Source organism: Marmota monax, unplaced genomic scaffold (genome assembly GCF_021218885.2).
Source record: "Marmota monax isolate L192 unplaced genomic scaffold, Marmota_monax_Labrador192_F-V1.1 WCK01_AAM20220418_F8-fsc00134, whole genome shotgun sequence".
Classification (NCBI taxonomy): domain Eukaryota; kingdom Metazoa; phylum Chordata; class Mammalia; order Rodentia; family Sciuridae; genus Marmota; species Marmota monax.
In genome coordinates, this window is record NW_026692281.1 from 4,187,270 (window position 1) to 4,210,115 (window position 22,846).

Sequence of the window (22,846 nt, forward strand, 5' to 3'; positions counted from 1 at the left end):
GAATGTATTTTTATTATTTCAAAGTTTTTGAATTTATTCAGTCATGTTCTGTGGCCTAATATATGTTCTGAACTGAAGAATGATGTGTCTTCTGACAATAATGTGTATGATTTGAGGAAAATGACTATTCTCTAATTATTGGATAGAGTGTTCTACATATATCTTTAGGTATGCTTGATTTATAATGTTGTTCAAGTCTCTGTTTCTTATTGATCTGTCTAGTTTTTTCTATTCTTTATAGAAAATGGAAGACGGGTGTTGTGGCACACACCTGTAATCCCAGTGGCTAGGGAGGCTGAAGCAGGAGGATCACAAATTGAGGCCAGTATCACCAACTTAGCAAAGCCCTAAGCAACTTAGACTCTGCTAAAAAAAATAATAATAAAGGGATTGGGGTGTAGCTCGTGGTAAAGTGCTTCTGGGCTCAATCTCTAGTACCAAAAAAACAAAAGGAAATAGAAAATGGGATATTGAAGTTTCCATTTTGTAACAATATTTGACTTAAAAGACTCATTTGTCCTTAGTAAAAACACACCAACTATTTTGGTTACTATTTTCATGGCATATATGTTCCTATCCATTTAATTTTCTCACTTTGAATCAAAAGGGAGTCTAGTGAAAACAACATTAATTTGGATCATGTATTTTTAAAGCCTATTTTACCAATCAAATTAGTAGAAACTGTTTAAGACCATTATTATGAAGAGTTTCTACTAATTTGTTTTTTCCCTATGAATGGGCAATACTTTTGTTTCTTTCTAGCAACTCTTAAAACTTTATCAAACAACAGATCAATTGAATATTATAATGTAGTAATCCTGGTAATCAGATTCTCACTTGGAAACTAAAGGGATTCTAGTGAAGTTTTTGTTGCTGTTTGTTGGGTTGAGGGTGCAATTGTTGGTTTAGTAGCTTTTTAAAAATATATTTTTAGTTGTAGGTGGACACAATGCCTTTATTTTTTTATGTATCCTTTGTCCTGTATATTTACTGAATTCTCTTTTGTACTAGCTTACTGGTCAGCTAGTAATATAACAGATAATTCCATTTGTGTCTCCCAAAAATATTTCCCAGTTTTTGTGGATTGGCTTTATGTTGGTGTACACCTTCAATGCTTAGCCACACCATTCATAACTCTGCCTTGGTCTTCATTTTCTGCTTGTATATAACCTAAAAATCAGCCACAGATGAAAGATTAGTGTCTTAAATATTTTTGAGTATGTGTTCAGCCCTGAGCAAGTGCTTAGACTTCTATATTCTCTGATATATGCAGGAGCTTTTCAAAGCCCTTATTCTCCTATCTATCTCCTTCCCTAGTTGCTTCCTTTTCAGGATTTTCATTCTCTGCTGATTGTCCCATCTATCATCAGGTGGCTGTCACTGGTATACTGTCAACAAATATCATACAGGCTACTATGCTAACTCTGTAAGACATTTCCAAGGTGGACAAAACAAAAAACAAGGCCCTGAGCCCATCCTTGCGGGCCAGGAGACAATTGAAAATATATAATCACAATTTTTGAGATTAAGGTCTATATTGCCCATCTGGCAGCAGAAATTTACCTAAGCAAAGTGGCCCACCATACCCAAGGTTACCACTAAGTTGGGTTATGGAATAGCAGGGAGATAAATCAAAATGTTTTAGCAATCTCTTACCAAAATTTTGTTGCTTCTTCTTTCATTATGCATTCCCCTGATTATTTTAAATTTTATTAGATTCTAGAGTTTTGGAAAATGTAATTCTTATAGTTTTTGCTTGCTTAGTCATTCTTTTAGTGGAAGGATAGAGTTTTGAAGTTCTCTACTCCATGATGTTATCAATGTTATCTACTTCAACAATGTTATCAATGATAGATATTTTTTGTCACCATTATTATTACTGGGTTTGGGTGTTACAGGTGGGGGTTCCAGTTGGGGAATTGATATAGTTTACATGTGATTATTGATAAATGTAATACCAGAAATTCTTCTGCATTTCTTCAGAAATCAAAATTAAATCGAGTGAAAACTGGAATAGATATATTTCCCCTACTCCTCCCACTAAGTAAACTACCCCTGTATATCATAAAACCAATATTAAACTACAATAAAAGACACATAGAAGGAGGCAAATTGAGTAGACTTCACAAGTCAGAAGAAACAATATGATGGCAAGTTCTACGGTTTTCTTTTTGTCTCGTATGTCCCAGACTTGGACCTAAAGAAGGTGGTAGCACAGAAAAGCCAAGGGCATGAAAACCCAAAGAATCCTGTTCTGTCTAGCTAAAGAACCAGGAAAGAGACAGCCTACTAAGACAGAAATCCTTAGACAATAATAGCTGTCTTCTTGTTATACCCTACAGAAAGAAAAAAAAAAAAAACTGGCACCCCAACCAATCCACAAAGGCCAAATTAGGAGTCAATATTTCTGCCCTCATCAAGCTGGAATAAACACCTAAATATCCCTGTACCTCCCCACTGGTGGTGTTAGAGAAGGCCAAATGGGGATTGGGATTTTCATCCCCAGTGTGTACTTCCCTGTCGCGACCCCTTGCCCGCAAGGAAGACGCAACTCAGGAATCTTCTTTCAGCAGTTTATTCAGGCCCTTGATATTTCTTCTTCTCTCTCTCGGATGCCCCTCCCAGCCTTAATAAAGCATCTCAAGCCCCAATGCAAAGCTGCCATGTGGAGCTTTCTCATAGGGTGGTGAAAAACCATGCGCCAACTCTTCCAAATAAGGAGTTGTTTGTCACAGACCACAGCGGAGCCAGCGCCATCTTGTAATGGCGACCATAGTCTGCAGAAACGGCAGAAGCGGCTCACCACAGTTCCCCCTTTCTGTTTTCTTAAAACAATACAGGCGAGAGTAGAGGTCCTATCCCACTGTGCAGAAGTGGCTGCATAGTATGGCTCAGTCCTAAGGAGGGCCCTTCCCCAGATCTGAGGCCATATCAGCCGACGCCTTTTTTCATGGGGCGGGGCGTGGACGCGTCTAACCCGCATGCAATAGGACATGCTCTCCTTGAGGTCCACGTCAAGGATCACTCAAGTGCAGTGCCTTGCCTCGCATCCTGTATCGTGACGATGGTGGATGAAGGGAGATAGCTGAGGCTGAACTGTGGCTGTTTATAACGACAAACAAGTTGACAGCACCCTGAAAGAAAGGCACGGACTTTAAGGCGATAGAAAAGCACTAGTGTGGAAACCCATCTGCGTGCAATGGCAGTAAGACCGGCAGAGTGCAAGGGCTTTCCAACACTAAGAGAATAACAAGGAAAGTCATGTCGATCCCAGTGCAATGTTATAATAACTTGGGGTGTAACGACCATGTCAAAGGTTTACTGTTTAAGATGCGCAAGCCAGACATGAGGTGAGTTGCCATTTTCTAAAGCTGCAAGAGCTTGTATGATCATAGCCTTATCGTGAGCACTGCGGGCCTTAAGGCGACAGAGAAACCACAAACAGAGGAACATACCGAAGCAACACATTGCACCAAAAATGCCTACCCCCACCCACTCTTTGAAGAAGGAAAAAGCAGAAGATATCCAATCGGTGAATTGACCCAAAGTCACGGGATTGACACGGGTACTGTTCAAGACAGCTATCTGGGTTAGTTGAGACTGGATCATGTCTTCCGCTGCCATGGACCAATTTCCGGCCAAATATTCGCCAATGATGCGGGAGGCATTCCTGGAATCATTAAATCTGACAGAGGTTATGCATAAATGTGCACGTTGATCAATACAACCCAAATGTACTAGATCAGACAATTCCTCAACTTGAGCTTGAAGTAGATCTATCCTTTGATTAGCAGCCAGAATCCCAGATAAAATATGTTGATTAACTCTACTTTGAGATTCAAGTATGGTGGATGTTTGTTGAATAACCTGATTAATAGTGGCAGCAGTTTGTACTTGGCTGGCCATGGCTACTCCAGCTGTAACTGCTGCAGCAGCAGATACCGCCACAGCTTTCACTATAGCTGCCGTAATTCCAAAATCTCTACGGGCTCTAATCAGTTCAACAATAGGAAATGACTCTGGATCTGCAGTAACCGGGATCGGGACAAAAGTTGGGATTTTCATAACCATTGCCATAGTCCAGGAGCCATTCCAACACTCAGACAAATAACAGGTAATATTAGAACAATTAAGCATCCCCTGTGATGTAACATTAGCCAAAAGAAACAGGAACGGAGATTGGAGACAGACTGCTGCAGAGGGTAATGTAGCATTAAACAATTGTGAATTGTGTGAAGTAATTTTAAGCCTCCTACCTCGCTCCGAGTCTTGGGTACTGCCAGAAACATTAAACAGCCAACTTTGGACTCCTAATATTTCCCTGGGGAAACACAAGCGCGGACTAGATTAGCCCAATCTGAGGGAGTCATGCAAAATCTAGTAAGTCCCTCCACCTGAGTGAGAGTGAAAGCGGCATCTATGCCATAAGTGCGGACAGATTCTGCCAAGGTTTTAATTATCTTAAAGTCTAAAGGCTCATGATATCTTCCCCTGTTATTGTCCTGAAATACAGGGTATGCAAGTCCCATATCTGTATTAACTGTCCTCCAAACTTGTGCATGAAAAGATCTCCCGGAACCTTGGCTCCCCCCCACATACGGAGGTGGGGCAATCGGCACCATATCTTCTTCTAGATATTCTACCTCCTCCTCCTCAGAGTTTTGTTGACCGATGTTAACTCCCTTCCCCTTCTTACAGTAGGCCTGCGTGCCCTGTGTCTCCTTTTTCTTCTTTTTCATTTTTATCTTATGTAGTTGTTGTAACAATATATCAAGGTCCTCAGAACTCTCTGAGTCGCTTGTGTTCTCAGGCGTTTTTAATTCGGTCAAGTCTGGGTAGAGCCTTCTCCTATTTTTATCTTCAGGCTCTTTTGCCTTCTCACTACTGTTACTTTTAATACTCTCTGCCACTTCACTACATGATCCTTCAGATTTTTCCTCATGCAGTTGCTCAAGAATAGCTTGACCCTCACTCACAGCTTCCTGGCATTTACCATCTGTAAGGCAACTACGGACCATTTTCCAAAGGGGTATCACCCCACCCTCTAATATGCCCTGCTCAGAAGCAAAGTCAAGATCTTTGCCTAATTTATCCCAACTAGGTATAGTAAGGCTGCCCGAAAATGCAAACCACGGTGCAGCGATATCTATCTTCTGTAAAAATCTCTGTAAAGTACTATGTTTCACTTCCAGGCCCTTGGAACGTAACAGGCCATCTAGGGCCAGGAGAAGCGGACTTGAAGATGTGGCACCCATGACACAACAACAAAAGAAACACAGAAAACAAAAGCGAAATGACACAACAAAAGAAACACAGAAAACAAAAGCGAAAGTAGAAGCGAAAGTACATAGTGCAGCTGCAATAAAATGTAATGCTCTCTCTTTCTTTACAGAGGAGCTGCCCCGCTTTGGTCGCGGATCCCACTTACCTGGGACTAACCCCGCTTTGATCGCGGATCCCACTTATTGGGACTAACCCCGCTTTGGTCGCGGATCCCACTTACCTGGGACTAACCGGTACACCACCCCTGACTGCTGAAAGTTCTGGTTCCCGGGTTTCGGCACCACTTGTCGTGACCCCTTGCCCGCAAGGAAGACGCAACTCAGGAATCTTCTTTCAGCAGTTTATTCAGGCCCTTGATATTTCTTCTTCTCTCCCTCGGATGCCCCTCCCAGCCTTAATAAAGCATCTCAAGCCCCAATGCGAAGCTGCCACGTGGAGCTTTCTCATAGGGTGGTGAAAAACCATGCGCCAACTCTCCCAAATAAGGAGTTGTTTGTCACAGACCACAGCGGAGCCAGCGCCATCTTGTAATGGCGACCATAGTCTGCAGAAACGGCAGAAGCGGCTCACCACACTTCCCTTCCTCTAATGTTAGTGAGACCATGTGGAGAGCCTGGACTTCTACTTTCACTCAATAGGAATATGGTATTTGTCCCCCTTCCTACTTGGATAGTATCAGAAGAAGCCTTTTGAGAGTCAGGAATTTCACCACCACCCAGCATTAATGAGGCCATGCCTTGTGGCATCATTGGAGGTATCATGGGGAAAGGTAATGAGGCATATCTGTGCATCTTATGATGTTATCAGCATATGTCTAGTGGGAATCCTGCCACTTTTCTTCCATTTAGTAGTACTTTTGAGGCCCTCCCCAACTCAAGTGTCAATATAGGCTAAGTGAAGAGCTTCAACTTATACTCCCTCCTGACCTATAATGAGGAGGAACTTCCTACTTTGTTGTCCCAAGCCAGAAGAGGGCCATAGGAAACAAGCCTGGTTAAACAGAAAATCTAATTAAAATTCAGAGACTCTTAACAACATTCCCCAAATGTCTATTTAATGTGAAAATCAGTCATCAGAACAAAAATGTGGAAAATATCAACTTGAATGAAAAAGGTAGTACATGCCAATACAAGATGACAGTGATGCTAGAATTATCTGACAAATATTTTAAACAGCAATCTTCAAGATTCCTCAAGAAGCAATTCAAACTTACTTGAAATAAATTTTTATAAGTCTCAGCAAAGAAATTGAAGATACCCTGGCATGGTAGCACATGACTATAATCCCAGCTATTCAGGGGACTAAGGCAGGAATATTTTAAGTTGAGGCCAGCCTGGGCAAATTGGTGTGAAACTATCTCCAAAAAATTTTTTAAAGGGCTAGGGATATAGATCAGTGGTAGAGTACTGACCTGCATGTGTGAGGCCAAGGGTTTAATCACCAATACTACCAAAAAATAAAGAAAAACTGAAGATATGAAAGAACCAAATGGAAATCGTATAATGGAATAATACAGTAACAGCAATGAAAACACAATAGGATCAATAGCAGAATGGAAGGGAGAAATGAAAGAATTTGAACTTAAGTAAAAATAGGAGTAAGAGGGGGAAAAGTGTAAGAGAAAACTGACTGAAAAAAAAAAAAACAAACAAAACCTCAGTGGGACAATAAGAAACAAACTAACCCTGGTATCACTGGACACTTGGAAGTAGTGGGCAAAGACAGAGGTGCTGAGGGAATACTCAAAGCAATACAGTTATCTCTTAGAATCCAATGGGAATTGATTCCAGAAACACTACCCGCTGTGGAAACCAAAATCCATGAGTGCTCAAGTCCCTTACATAAAATGGCCTAGAATTTGCCTATAACCAGTGCACAGTCTCCCGAATACTTTAAATCATCTTATAATACCTAATACAATGTAAATGCTATATAAATAATGGTTATACGGTATTATTTTATACTAACAAAAAATCTGTACATGTTCAGTAAAGATCAACCATCATAGGCCTAATTACATTTGTTTTTGATAGTAGCGATGGAATCCAGAGATACTCAACCACTGAGCCACACATCCCCAGCCCTTTTTATTTTGAGACAGGGTCTCACTGAGTTGCTTAGGGCCTCCCAAAGTTGCTAAGTCTTTCTTTGGACTTGTCATCCTCCTGCTTCAGCCTCTTGAGCCACTGGGATTGCAGGTATGTGCTACTACTCTTGGTCTAACTACACTTTTGTTCAGCAAATGGTTGAATTTACAGATGCAGAACCTATAGATATGGAGGATAAGTGTAATGGCTGAAAATATCCCAAATATGGTAAAAGACATAAACCTATAGATTCAACAAGATGTGTTACTATCAAGTAGAATAAACCCAAAATTCACACCAAGAAATATCATAGTCAAACTTATTAAAACAACAAAAACAACAACAGAGAAATGACACCTTAAAAGGGAAAACCATTCAAATGACAACAGATTTCTCACCAGAAATCAGGGAAGCCAGAAAGAAGGTCTCATTTTAAGCACTGAACAAAAAGAACTATCAATGGAGAATTTTTAACTGATGAAAATATCCTTCAGGATTGAAAGAAAGATGAATACATTTTCAGATGAAAGTAAACTAAGAATGTATTGGTAGCAGACATACCCTAAAAGAAAAGCCTAAAAAATTTCTCTAATGAGAAAGGAAATGATAAAACAAGGAATCTTGAAACATCAGAAAGGAAGAAGGAACAATGGAAAGAATAAAAATGTGTAAGTATGATAGACTTTCTCCTCTTGAATTGTCTAAATTATTTAACATTAGAATCAAAAAGTAAAACATTGATGATATGGCTCTACATATATAGAGATAAAATATTTAAGACAATTTTAAATGGAGGAGAAGAAAGGGATGTAAAGAGAAGAAGGGTTTGTACACTTCACTCAAACTTATAAAATATCAATACTAGTAGACTGTGATAATCCACTCATACACACACACATGTGTGTGTGTATGTATAAACATATATATATATATATATATATATATGTGTGTGTGTGTGTGTATGTATGTATATATAAATAAATTATACTGCCTAGAGAAACCACTAAAAAGTCTGAGTTAAATTCAAAAACATTTTAATGAAAACAAAATTTAAAAATATATATTCCAGTGCTGGGATTGTGGCTCAGTGGTAGAGCACTTGCCTCACACATAGGAGGCACTGGGCTTGATCTTCAGCACCACATAAAAATAAATAAATAAAAAAATGTATTGTGTCCATTTATAAATATATATATGTATTATATATATATAATATATATGTGTGTATATGTATATATATGCATATATATATATATATATATATATATATATATATATATATGTATATATTTCAGTAACCTACAGGAAGTCAGGGAAAGAAAACAGAAAAGAGAATGAATAGAGAAAATAATAATATAGAATTATTAAGTTCTAATATCATAGTTATATATAATTTAAATGATCCACATATACAAATTAAAAGATAAAGATTAGAAGAGTGGATAAAATTAAAACACTTTATGCTGCTATAAGTAACTTGCTTTAAATATAATGACATAGGTAGATTGAAAGTAAGAGGATGGAAAGATATATATCATGAAAATGTAAATGAAATCAGGAATGGCCATATTAATATCAGATACAGTAGACATCATAAAAAAGAAAATTACTGTAGACAAAGAGACAATATAAAATGATAAAAAGGTCAAGAATAATAAATATTAACCTTAAATATACATGATCTAAGCAGCAGAGATATAAAATATGTGAAGCAAACAATGACAATACTGAAAGAAGTTATAAAGAGAGCTACAGAGTTGGAGATACCAATACTCCTCTCTCAACAGTCAATAGAATATTCACACAGAAAACCAGCAAGGAGAGATAAGAAATTAACAACACAGTCATTCAGCAGGATCTAATTCCTATGTGTATACCAGTCTACTCAAAAACAGAAGAATACACATTATTTTCAAGTACTCATAGAACAAAATACCAAGATAGATCATGTCCTTAAAAAATGCTCAATATACTTTTTAAAAAACTTGAAATTATATGAAATGTTTCTCTAATCAAACTAGAAGTCAATAACAGGAAAATCTATGAACACATAGAAACTAAGTAGCATACTTCTAAATTATCCATGTATATAATAAAGTTTCAAGGGAAAATTCATTGAAATAAATGAAAATACAACATACCAAAGTTTGTAGGACACAGCTAAATTAGTGCTGAAAGGGAAATGTATTGTTCTAAATGTCTACATTTGAAAAGAAATATCAAAAAAGAAAAGAAAAGAAATATCAACTATTCTTAAGACAGCACGTCAATACCCCAGAAAAAGAAAATTATAAACAGGGAGGATATAAAGATCAAAAGAGTGACAAAAAAGAGAAAACACAGGTTACTACCTATATCTGGAATAAACCAGGGATTATAACTATGCACCCTGCAGACATCAAAATAATAAAGGAATACTACAACAACTACAGTCAGTAAGGAGGATTTCATCAGTATAATGTCAATGCTGAATTTCTGGTGGGAATGTGTGACAAGCATCTAAATCATATCTGCAAGGAATATATGGAAGTATACTCATTAGTTTCTATGTGCTTTTATTTTCCTGTTATATTTCTGCTATTGACTTCTAGTTTGATTCTCTTATGTTCAGAGAAAGCATTTTAAATTATTTGAATTTTTAAATAGATGCCTATTGAAGTATCCTATAGACATCTGTAAAAATGTGTACTGTTGAACCTCAAAGTGAAAGGCAAATCGTGGTTGATTCTCCCATAAAATGTTTACTGTGTAGAACATGTAAGACAAATCTATAGCTCCAACCATGTACCTGTGTTGTTTTAAATGTCATCCATTAATGTATGATATCTGGCAGAGGTGCTCTAAAAAAGGGCACAGCATTCTTTAGCTCTCTGTGATCTAATAGTTAATCTTCATTTAGTGTCTTTAAGCACCAGTCCATACCAGGGGATTGAAAGATGAGATGGAAAGAATAAGTGCCCAGTGTATCACAAGGTCAATTAGAACATTTCATAATCCTTCAGTGCCTTGCCTTGTATTGTATCATATTTACCACCTACACCAGCAAGGGAAAGTTAACTGGTTCCCAGCAGGCAACAACCACCAACAATATAGAAACCTTAAGTTTGTTCCAAGAAGAAGTCCATTCAAATAATGGGAAAACAGATAGCTTTAAGGAGTACATCCAAGATCAAAGCTCCTTTTTGTAGAACTCAGGCAATGTTAATATTTAACTAAGTAATTGTTTCTTTATCCTGCAAAGCTGATCATCTCTTGTACAAGGTAAAAGATGAAGTGAGATGGACATTTTAGAACAGCAGTGATTTCTGGGATTGAGGAAATTTGGGTACTCATGTCCAACAGAGACAGCAAGTATTCAGGTTTTGGAATCAAACCACAGTTAAGGGTGATTGCTACAAGTAGCCAGTTTCTGCAACTGCCAGATCACTATGTGGGAGCAGATCCCTGCCACTAGAAGATATCAGAATCAGACTTCAAAGGCAGGACTGTCTAATCTGTTTTATATTGTAATCTAGCCCTAGTAAGTATTGTTATTCCTTCAACAATTTACCAGATATCATCCAATTTGGGCACCCCTTGTCTCTAAGGATATAATAGTTTGCTTGACCTACAGGGGGCAGCATCGCCATTGATAGTAAATTCAAATTTAGGCCAAACAGAGTGAGTTAACAGGCAATACTTGAGTTTGTCTTTCATGAGTTCCTTTCAGATCCAGGGAAGCTCTGACCTTTTAAATTATTTTAGCACTACACATTATTGCTCAGGAAGAGGATTTATACATATCAAGAGCCTGCCTGAGAAAGAACCAGGTAGACTCAGGACTCCCTGGCCTGAGTTTAGTATCCTCTAGTCTTGCCAAGTTATCATGCTTCATGCCATCTGTTGCCTGATAAACTCTCTTTCAACATCACCAGCTGATGAAGGAGATATTTGGCTTCAGCTAACTTTTTCCATTGACTGTCTGCCCAGGCCTCAGAAGAGGCCTAATATAGGATGGGCAGTACTCCATGCCATAAAAATCCACATCAACGAGGTATTTGTGGGTGGAGGTCCAAAGCCTCCTGTGAGGGTCATTTCTACTTCCCACACTTACTATGTAGAATCCTTTAGCAGTGACACCACTTTTTCTATCTTTGTACTATGACAATCAGTTGTGTATTTCCACTGTGAAGTGTTTACTCCCTACTAGATTTATTCTATGTAGTTGGGCACCCCCTTTTAATTTAGTTCTGGGCTAGCTACTATCTTAGTCCATTTTGCACTGCTATGGCAGTATACCACAGACTGAGTAATTTATAAATAAACAAATTTATTTCTCTCAGTTCTAGAGACCAGGAAATCCAAGAGCATGATGCTAGCATCTGATGATGGCCTTTATGCTATGTCCATCTCATAAAGAAGAGTAAGAAAAGGCAAAAGTGACAGAAAGATGGGACTGAATTCACTTTTATAATAAACTCACTTGCTAATTAACCCACTCTTGAGACGATATTAATCCAGTTATGAGGACTCTGTACTTCTTATTAGACCCACCTCCCAAACAGGTACATTGGGAATTAAGTTTTCTACACATGGATGTTGGAGCATGAATTCAAACTGGACCTCAGCAGAAGAAAAGAGACATGTTTTCTCCTCCAAATGATAACTGACCATTCCTTTCAAGTACCACCCCCCCTAGTTACTGGCAAAATAGAGGGTAAATTATCTCAGTCTTTATCATGGTAACACCATGCTGCTTTTGTATTTATTCTACTTTTTTTTTTTTTTTTGTAGTGGAGATTGAACCCAGGGGCACTTTTTCACTGGGCTTTATGTCAACTCTTTTTATTTTGAGACAGGGTCTCTCTAAGTTGCCAGGGTTAGCCTTGAATTTGTGAACCTCCTGCCTCAGCCTACCTAGTAGCTAAAATTACAGACATGAGCTACCACACCTAGAACCATGCTGCTTATTTCTTTAGAGGACACCAGTTCTCTTCACCAGGGTCTTACCCTTTGACTCATCTCCCACAGAAATTTGAGTTTCTACCTCTTCTCTGAGCATGTCCTGGTGGAAAGTACCCACAAGGCCCAACATGTTCCTCATGGTTTGGAGTACCTCTTAAGTAGCTACTTCCTTTGGAATCCTAGGAAGGGTAGGGATATAAACTTATCTTTAATCACTTCAAGTAATGCTTTAGCCAACTTAGCCAAAGGGTGAGGATCTCAACATGATTTAATTGAAGGACTAGAATGACAATATCTGCAATAACATAATTTGGTGTCATGCTAGCTGCTTGCAAAACTATCTCTCCCAGTTGTGCTTGGGACTAGCCTTAGCCTGACATTTCTACATTATTGACTTGTTTGCCAAGGACCCCAAATTACCAGCCTGACCACAGGGAGCTCTCCTACTATAACCTATAATGGGGCCTGGGGTAACACACTCATGATTCACAGGTATGCACAGTTCCACTTTCTGTATTCAGGCTCCCAGATTTTAAAATATCCAGTACTGACTAGTGGGGGACCCAGATGGGTTTGCTCATGTTCCCTAAGCAACTGGGTGTCTCAAATCTTGAAAACCAGCTCCAGTAGCATGATTTCACTCACATACTGACATTACCACTTATCTAGGCTGATGAGGAATAGTGGGGAAGCCACAAAGTGTTATAGAGTACAGTGTAGCACAGAATGATGTTATGCCAAATTTAATGTAGGGGTGTTCCAAATTTAAGTAACAAATACTCAAGGCTCTCTGGAGTTTTTTTGTTGTTGTTGTTGATTATTCCACTGATTTGATGGACCCTATTTGATTTCTTGCTCATCACCAAAACTCCCACCTTAATGCTAATTACAATGAGTTCAAATGATCTCAGGTCTCATCAGAGAAAAGATATGACCTCAAGATTTGCAGTAACACATTCAATTAGCTTTTTATGTGTGTGTTTAGGGCAGAGACAACACTGTGACAGGTTTATATGGATGCAGAGACCAGCACTCAGGAAAAGAGGACAAGGAAACTCCTCCAAAGAATAAGGGGCTTGTTTGTCTAGCTTCCTAGACAGCATGGTAAAGTATTTGTGGGTCAGAGAATTCTAAAGGTCAGTCACAACATGGCTTCTTTATTACCACAGAGTTTATTTCATCTGTGACTAGCTGATATTTGCAAGGTATGCAAGGCAATCAGGCTCAAAATGGCTAAAGAAATGCTTATTTAGGCTATTTAATGCAAACAGAAAATTTGAGTTTGGTCTTTTGAGCTAATGGGTTCCCCGTCTATTATGAAGAAGAAAACAACATAGGGCCAATATATACTGAGGCCATCTTTGGCTCATTTTTATAATTGGACCATATAATGTATAGCCACTCTAGAAAAAAATAAATGTAAAATACAATATTTGCCAACAATTGTACTAATTGCATTCCTGGGCATATATCCCAGAAAAATGAAAGATTTTTGTTCACATAAAAACTTATATGAGAATATTCATAGTGGTTTCTTTAATTAAAGTCCAAAATTAAAAACAAACCTGTTGTCTTTCAACAGGTGAATGGGTAGTTATACAAGCTGAAGTATATCTTTACCTTGAAGTACTGCTCAAAAATAAAGAAAAGCAAACTAGATAAGTGCAACTTTGATTCTTAGTTATTGATAGACCTTTATTTTATTTATTTTTATGTGGTGCTGAGGATCAAACCCAGTGCCTCATACATGCTAGGCAAGCACTGTACCACTGAGCCACAACCCCAGCCCAGATAAGTGCAATTTTTTGCAAAGAATATATTAAATGAAGAAAAAGCCAATCTCAAAATGTTTTTTACTGGTATAGTTTCGTGTGTGTGTGTGTGTGTGTGTGTGTGTTTTGAAAAGACAAGTAAATGGAACATAGGTTAATGTTATTCAAGGGATAAAAACAGTAGGTTATAAAGAATAGGGAAGCAGGTGTGGCTATTGAAAGACAACACGAATGGGCTTTATGGTGATAAATTTGTTGGTATTGTGACTATCATTGTCGATATACTGGTTGTGGTATTGTACTATAGTTACCCATTGGGGACACTGAGTATAGGATACATGGACACACTATTTTTTTTTAAAGAGAGGGAGGGAGGGAGGGAGGGAGGGAGGGAGAGAGAGAGAGAGAGAGAGAGAGAGAGAGAGAGAGAGAATTTTTTAATTTTATTTTTTTAGTTTTCGGTGGACACAACATCTTTATTTTATTTTTATGTGGTGCTGAAGATCGAACCCAGTGCCCTGTGCATGCCAGGTGAGCATGCTACTGCTTTAGCCACATCCCCAGCCCTAGTTTGTATTTTTCATTTAGAATCGGGGTCTCACTGAGTTGCTTAGCACCTCACTTTTGCTGAGGCTGGCTTTGAACTCCCAATCCTCCTGCCTCAGACTCCCAAGCCCCTGGGATTACAGATGTGGGCCACCAGGCCCAGAAAATTACTTTTAATTGTAGTAAAATATGCATAATATATCATCATAACCATTTTTCTAGCTCAGTGGCACTAAGTACTTTCATTTTGTTATATAACCAATGTGTACAGCTTTTTGATCTCACAAAACAAAAGCTTTATTCCCATGAAAAAAACAACTCCTTGTTTCCCTTCCCCCAAGGCCAATCATTCTACTTTTTATCTCTATGAACTTTACAAATATAGGTCTCCCATATAAGTGGAATCATACAATTTTTGTTGTTTTGTGTCTGATTTATTTCACTTAGCATAATGTCCTCAGGAATTCATATTATAGCATCTGTCAGAATTTCCTTCCTTTTTAAAGCTGAATAACATATAATTGATTTTATATGGCACACTTTGATTATTTATCTGTCAGTGTGTATTTGAGTTGTGTCACCCTTGCCTTTTTTTTAAATTAATGCTGTTATGAACATTGATATAAAGTAATTTTTCAAATCTCATCTTTTAGTTCTTTTGATGTATCACCAAGAGTGAAATTGTTGGCTCATGTATTGAATCTATTTTTAATTTTTGGAGGAACAACCACAGTATTTTTCATAGTGGCCTCACCATTTTACAGAACAGTGCACAATGGTTCTAATTTTTCCACATCCTCACCAACATTCTTTCCCTTCTTTTCTTTCTTTCATTGTAGCCATTCTAATGGGTATGAGGTGATTTTGTGGTTTTGATTTGCAACATCTTTTCATCTCTTTATTGACTATTGGAATTTATTTGGAGAAATATCTGTTCAAATCCTTTGAACATTTTTAAAAATATTTTTTAGTTGTAGTTGGACACAATACCTTTATTTTATCTTATTTTATTTTATTTTATTTATGTGGTGCTGAGGATCAAACACAGTGTCTCACATGTGCTAGGCGAGCGCTCTACCACTGAGCCACATCCCCAGCCCCTGCTTTGAACATTTTTGATTGGGTTATTTTTGGTTGTTGGATTTTATATATATTCTAGATAGATTCCTTATTAGATAAACAGGTTGCAAATATTTTCTTCCATTCTTTAGGTTGCCTTTTTACTCTCCTGATAGTGTCCCTTGATGCAGCTGTGATTTGAATATCCCCTCCAAAACTCAGTGAAATTTAATTGCCATCACAACAGTATTCAAATGTGATCAGCATGAGGATTTTTTATGCCATTATTGATAGAAAGAGTTAATTATCTCAGGAGTGGGATCCTACTCAAAATAATGCATTCTGAGTGCTTTTCTTCTCTCTGCCATGTGTGCTCACTTGTTCTTCTGCCATGTTATTCTGCAGCACATAGGCCCCTGCCAGATACTAGCATTAGACGCTGGGACTTCCCAGCCTCCAAAACTGTGAGCCAAACAAGCTTCTATTGTTTATAATGTACCCAGATTGTGTGATATTCTTTTATAGCAACAAAAAATAGAATAAGGCAGATACACAATTTTTTTAACTTTGATACTGAACTGTTTATTTATTTATTGTTGTTGTTTCCTGTGCTTTTGATGTCATATCCATGAAATCCTTGCCATATCCAATTTTCTGAAGGATTTACATTGTTTTTATTAAGGGTCATATAGTTTTAGCTCTTATATTTAGGTACATTTGAAGCTAATTTTTATTTAGGGTGAAATTTACTATTTATGATAAGGATTCCAACTTCATATTTTGTATGAGGATATAAAATTTTCCCAGCACAGTTTTTCAGAACTCTGTCCCTTTCTCCACTGAATTATTTGTCATTCTTATCAAATCATTTCACCATATATACAGTGATTTATTTCTGGGCTCTCGTTTCTGTTCCACTATTCCAATTTTATGCCAGTACCACATTGTTTTGTTTGCTATAGCTTAGTAATAAGTTTTGAAATCAAGACATATGAAGCCTTCTACTTTGTTTTCTTTTTCAAGATTGTTTTCATTGTTTGGGGTCCCTTAGAATTTTCAGGAAATAATTTTTCCATTTCCATAAAAAGCACCATTGGAGGGGCTGGAGTTGTAGCTCAGTGATAGAGTACTTGTCTAGCACAAATGAGGCACTGGTTTGATCCTCAGCACCACATAAAATTAAATGAATAAAATAAAGGTATTGTATCCATCTACAACTAAAATAAATATTTTTTAAGAGAGAGAGAATTTTTTAATATTTATTTTTCAGTTTTTGGTGGATACAACATCTTTATTTTATTTTATGTGGTGCTGAGGATCGAACCCAGCGCCCCGCACATGCCAAGCAAGCGTGCTACCGCTTGAGCCACATCCCCAGCCCAATAAATATTTTTTTTTAAAAGACACCATTGGAATTTTAATGGAGGTTACATTAATCTGTAAATCACTTTGGGTAGTACTGACAGTCTTAACTATATTGTCTTCCCATTTATTTGTGTCATCTTCAGTTTCTTTCAGTAATATCTTCTCTGTATAAGTCTTTATCCCCATGCTTAAGTTTATTTCTAAGTATTTTATTATTTTTGATGCTGTTTTAAGTGGGATTGTTACTTAATTCCCTGTATTTAGAAATAGCGAAAGTGGGTTTCATTGCTTACTCCTGATATTAAAGGAAAAGCTTTCAGTCTTTTACCATTAGGTGTGATATTTACTTGGCTTTTTCATATAATTGAGATAACTTGCTTCTGTACCAGTTTATGGGCTTTGATCATGAAAGAGTGTTGCATTTTCTCAAATGCTTTTTCTGCATCTGTTTGAGATGACTGTGTGATTTTTTTACCCTTTCTGTTGATGCAGTATATGACATTAATTTGTTTGCATATGTTGAACCATTCTTGAATTATAGTGATAAAGTCCACTAAATTGTGGTATATGATCCTCTTAACATGCTGTTGAATTCAGTTTGCTAGTATTTTCTTGATTATCTTTGCATCTATGTTCATTAGCAATACTGGCCTATAATTTTATTTTCTTGTGGTATCCCTATATGACTTCATAAGAAGGTAATGCTAGCTTTGGCAAATGAGACTTTACCTCCTTTTCATTTTTTTGGAAGAATCTGCATAGTATTGGCATTAATTCAAATATTGAAGATAATTCCTCAGTGAAGCTTCTGGTCATGGCTTGTCTTTCTTGGGAAGTTTTTGATTCTTGATTCAATCTCCTTACTCAATATTAATCTGTTAAGTATTTTTCCCATTATTCATTCTTAGTAAGCTGTATGATTCTAGGAATTTAGCCATTTCTTCTAGATTATCCAATTTTTTGGCATATAATTAATTGTTCATACACGTTGGATATCCTTTATGTGACATGTTTAGGACCAATAGTGTTTCATATTTCTTTTTTTTCATATTTTTATTGTACATTTTACTGGTTAAGCATCCCTAATCTAAAAATCCAAAAGCCAAAATGCTTGAATTATAGTATTTATCATCCTTTTTTTGTAAGTTGTATCAGTTGTAATGTCACTTTTTAAATTTATGATTTCATTTATTTGACTCTCCTATTGTTTTTTTTTTCTTGGTCTAGCTAAAGGTTTGTCATTTTAAAAAATATTCCCAACAAATTTTTTATTCTGTTTTATTTATTTATTCTTCAATCATTAATTTTTCATTTCCCCACTAACTTTTAGCTGGTTTGTTCTTTACTTAATTCCTTAAGGTATAAAATTAGGTTGTTGATCTGAGATCTTTCTCCTATTTTAATGTATGTGTTTATTACCATAAACTTTCATTTTATTACTATATTTGACCAATGTATATATTTATGGGGTACCATGTGATGTTTTGATATATGAATACAACTTACAATGAGTAAATCAAGCTAATTAACATATCTCTCACCCATCATTTTTTATAACAAGACATTTAAAATTCTCTGCAATTTAAAAATACACCTTATTATTAACTATGGTCACTGTGCTATGCAATAGATGTCAATCTGACTGAAACTTTTTACCCTTTGACTACCATCTCCCCTTCTCCCCTCTGCCAGCCTCTGGTTATCACCATTCGACTCTCTGATTCTATGTTTGATTGCTTTTGATTCTACATATCAACTAGATCATGCAATAACTTTCTTTTCTGTGCTTGGCTTATTTTACTTAGTATAAGTCCTTCAGTTCCATCCATGGTGTTACAAATGACAGAATTTCCTTCTTAATGCTGAATTGTGTTCCATCTTATGTATATACCATTCATCAACTGGTGAACACATGTATTGATTCCATTTCTTAGCTATTGTGAATAATCCTGCAATGAACATAGGAATGCAGGTATTTCGTTGACATATCAATTTCAGTCCCTTGGCTATATATGTAAAAGTGGTATCCTGGATCATACTGTAGTTCTAAGTTCTATTTTTATTTTTATTTTTTGTGAAACTTTTATATTGTTTATCTTTTTTAAAAATATATTTCATTGGGCTGGGGATGTGGCTCAAGCGGTAGCACGCTCGCCTGGCATCCACAGGGTGCTGGGTTCGATCCTCAGCACCAAATAAAAAAATAAAGATGTTGTGTCCATGAAAAACTAAAAAATAAATATTAAAAAATTCTCTCTCCCTTTAAAAAATATATTTCATTTATTCTAATTAGTTACATGTGATAGCAGAATGAAATTCGATTCATATTACACAAATAGAGCACAATTTTTCATGTTATACTGATAATGGCTACACTAATAACTTTACTTTTGTGACTCATTTTGCTACATCCTATACATTATGGTATGTTTTATTTTTATTTGCTTCAAGATATTTTCTAATTTCCCTTTTTATTTTTTTGACCCATTGTTTGCTTAAGAATATATTTTTAAATTTCCACATATTTCTGAATTTTCCAGTTTTCCTTTTACTGTTGATTTCTAGTTTTATTCCTTAGAGAAGATGTTTGGGATGCTCTCTGTCTTAAATTTGTTGAGATCTGTTTTGCTACCTAACATGATATATTTTTGGAGAATGGTCCATGTGCTTTTGAAAAGACTATTGTTGGGTTGAATGTTTTGTATATGGCTTTAGATCCATTTGGTCTATAATGTTCAAGAATGTTGTTTTTTGAAACAAAAAAAAAAATGAGACCTAGCTCTCCTTCCTCAGTTATTATACCCATTATTGAAAATGGGGTATTTAAGTCTTCTTCTCTTATTATTTAATAGTATTCTTCTCCCTTCATGTCAGTCAGTGCTTGATTCATTTAGTTTGGTGCTCATATCTCTAAAGTTATGTACATATATTTGTAATTGTTATGCCTTCCTAGTGGATCAACTTTTTTCACATTATAACATCCTTTTTTGTTGCTTGTGTCAGGTTTTGTTGTTTTGCTATTCTTGTTGTTTGGGGTTCTGGGTCTCAAAACCAGGACCTCACACATGCTAGGGAAAAGGCTCTACCATTAATCTACATCCTTAACCCTGTTGTGACAGTTTTTGATGTTTATTTTGTCTCAAAAAATAAAATATAAAAAGGGCTGGGGATATGGTTCAGTGGGTAAGCAACAGTGTGTTCAATTCCTGGTACAAAAAAAAAAAGAAGTTTATTTTGTCTGAGAGAAATGTACACACTCCTGGTGGTTTTTTGTTGGTTTGTTTGTTTTGGGGTTTCTTTTGGTTGTCATTTGGATGAAATATTTTTATATCTCCTTAATGTCAGTATACATAGGGAAAGATTTACTTTAATTATTTTGCTAGTTGTTTTTTTTTTTTTACTTTGTACTTCTTTTGTTGATCCTTTCATATCTTGCTGTCATTTTCTGTTTCAATGTTTTGCTTTTGTTACTTTATTAGTATGGTTTCATTCCTTTTATGTTTTCTTCTTTTGCAAACTTTCAGGGTTTTGTTGTTGTTGTTTTATATTGTTTTGGTTCTTTTATATGTATGCAGGACAGTATAATTCATTTTGACATAATTATAAAGCATGGAATACATCTTATTCTAATTCAGTCCCCAATACCTTTCCTTCCCCTTCCCTCCACACTCTAGCCCACTCTGTTCCCTTTAGTGTTCTTTCTGCCACTTACCCATAGTTATTTTTTAAATTAGCTTCTTGTGGATATACATGATGGTGAGATTCACTGTGATGTATTCATATATGTACATAGGAAATTATGTCAGATTCATTTCACTGTATTTCCTTTTCCCATTCCCCCTCCCTTTATTTCATTTCCTTTTGTCTACTCCACTGAACTTCTATTCTTTTCCCATTTATTGAGGATTAGCTTCTATATATCAGAGGAAACATTTGACCTTTGGATTTGGGGGGATTAGCTTATTTCACTTAGCATGATAGGCTCCCTACATCCATCCATTTACCAACAAATGCCATAAAGTCATTCTTCTTTATGGCAGAGTAATACTCCATTGTGTATATATTCCACATTTTCTTTATCTATTCTTCTGTTAAAGGACACCTAGGTTGGCTCCAGAGCTTAGCTATTGTGAATTGTGCTTCTGTAAACAATGATATGCCTTCGTCACTATAGTATGCTGATTTTAAGTCCTTTGGATGTATACCTAGAACTGGGATAACTAGTTCAAATGATCGTCCCATTTCTAATTTTGGAGGAATCTCCATACTGCTCTCCAGAGTGGTTGCAAATTTGCAATCCCAGGAACAATTTATGAGTATACCCTTTTCCCACGTCTTCATCAACATTTGTTGTTACTTATATTCTTGATAATTGACATTCTGACTGGAATAAGATTAAAATCTCACTGTTTGGGTGTTAAGTTTTTTGAGTTCTTTGTATATCCTGGATATTTATGCCCTATCTGAAGTACAGGTGGTAAAAAATTTTCTCCCATTTTATAGGCTCTCTCTTCACATTTTTGATTGTTTCCTTTGCTGTGAATATATTTAATTTGGTACCATCCCATTTATTGATTCTTGATTTTACTTTTTGTACTTTGGGAGTCTTCTTAAGGAAGTCAGACCCTAAGCTGATACATTGGAGCATTGGGCCTACATTTTCTTCTAGCAGATGCAGGGTTTCTGGTCTAATTTCTAGTCTTTGATCCATTTTGAGTTGAGTTTTTTTGGAGGGTTAGAGATAGGAGTTAAATTTTATTCTACTACATATGGATTTCCAGTTTTCCCAGCACCATTTGATGAAGAGACTATCTTTTCTCCAATGTGTGTTTTTGTCACCCTTGTCAAGTATACTACCGAAATGCTTCATAGACTCAGTGCAAGTCCCAATGACATTCTTCATAGAAATAGAAAAGGCAATCATGAAATTCATTTGGAAAAATAAGAAGCCCGGAATAGCCAAGACAATCCTTAGTGGAGGAAGCAAAGTAGGAGGCATTACAATATCAGACCTTAAATTATACTACAGAGGTATAGTGACAAAAACAGCATGGTATTGGCACCAAAACAGGCATGAAGACCAATAGAATAGAACAGAAAACACAGGGACAAACTCACATATATACAATTATCTCATAGGTATTTTCTTTGTGGTAACCATTGAGTTTACATAAAATATGTGTCTATTTTAAGCAAATAACAACTTCAACATTATATAGTTTTCTTCCACTCTTATATTATTGGTATCCAAATTTAAATGTAAATTGTGTCTATTAATTGTTTATACTTATTTTAATATTTATTCTTTTAATTTATACTAGAATTAAATGCAATTTACTTACCAACAGGAAGATAATATAGTATTCTATATTTGTCTAAATATTTACCTTTGCTAAGTTTTATGCGTTCTTATTCTCTTTCACTTCAACTTAAAGAAGGAAGGTCTATGGTAATAACTCCCTCAGCTTGTTATTGTTTATTATTTTTTAGTTGTAGTTGGACATAATACCTTTATTTTATTTATTTTTATGTGGTGCTGAGGACCAAACCCAGCACCTCTCATATGCTAGGCAAGTGCTCTACTGCTGAGCCACAGCCCCAGCCCTCCCTCAGCTTTTATTTGTCTGTGAAAGGTACTTCCTTTCTCTCTTTTTTCCCATTTTTTAATTATTTTGTTTTGTTTTGTTTCTGGCTCTGGGGATTGAACCCAGGGGCATTCTACCACTAAGCTACATCCCTCTCCCCTTTTTATTTTTATTTTTCAAGAGGGTCTTGCTAAGTTGAACAGGC

The 22,846-nt window shown here is 36.3% G+C and overlaps 2 protein-coding genes across 9 annotated transcripts in view; one reads left to right on the plus strand and one right to left on the minus strand.

The window, feature by feature from the left end:
• LOC124090044 (myotubularin-related protein 8) overlaps nt 1–22,846 on the plus strand; it is a 126,926-nt gene that overhangs the window by 53,681 nt on the left and 50,399 nt on the right. The window contains exon 13 of one of the 5 annotated variants that reach the window (XM_058578272.1): nt 242–2,419. The exons of the other annotated variants lie outside the window; for them this stretch is intronic. Coding sequence (XP_058434255.1) covers nt 242–290 — 49 coding nt within the window. The 3' untranslated portion in view covers nt 291–2,419. Of the gene's footprint in view, nt 1–241; nt 2,420–22,846 lie in introns of those variants that run through there. 5 annotated transcript variants of the gene reach the window in all.
• The window catches only part of LOC124090048 (uncharacterized), a 112,782-nt gene that overhangs the window by 28,088 nt on the left and 61,848 nt on the right, over nt 1–22,846 (minus strand). For 2 of the 4 annotated variants that reach the window (XM_058578275.1, XM_058578276.1), the window contains one exon: nt 3,168–4,321. The exons of 1 other annotated variant lie outside the window; for it this stretch is intronic. In XM_058578275.1, coding sequence (XP_058434258.1) covers nt 3,319–4,321 — 1,003 coding nt within the window. In that variant the 3' untranslated portion in view covers nt 3,168–3,318. Of the gene's footprint in view, nt 1–2,372; nt 4,322–22,846 lie in introns of those variants that run through there. One more of the 4 variants, XR_009226488.1, reaches the window with a different exon arrangement.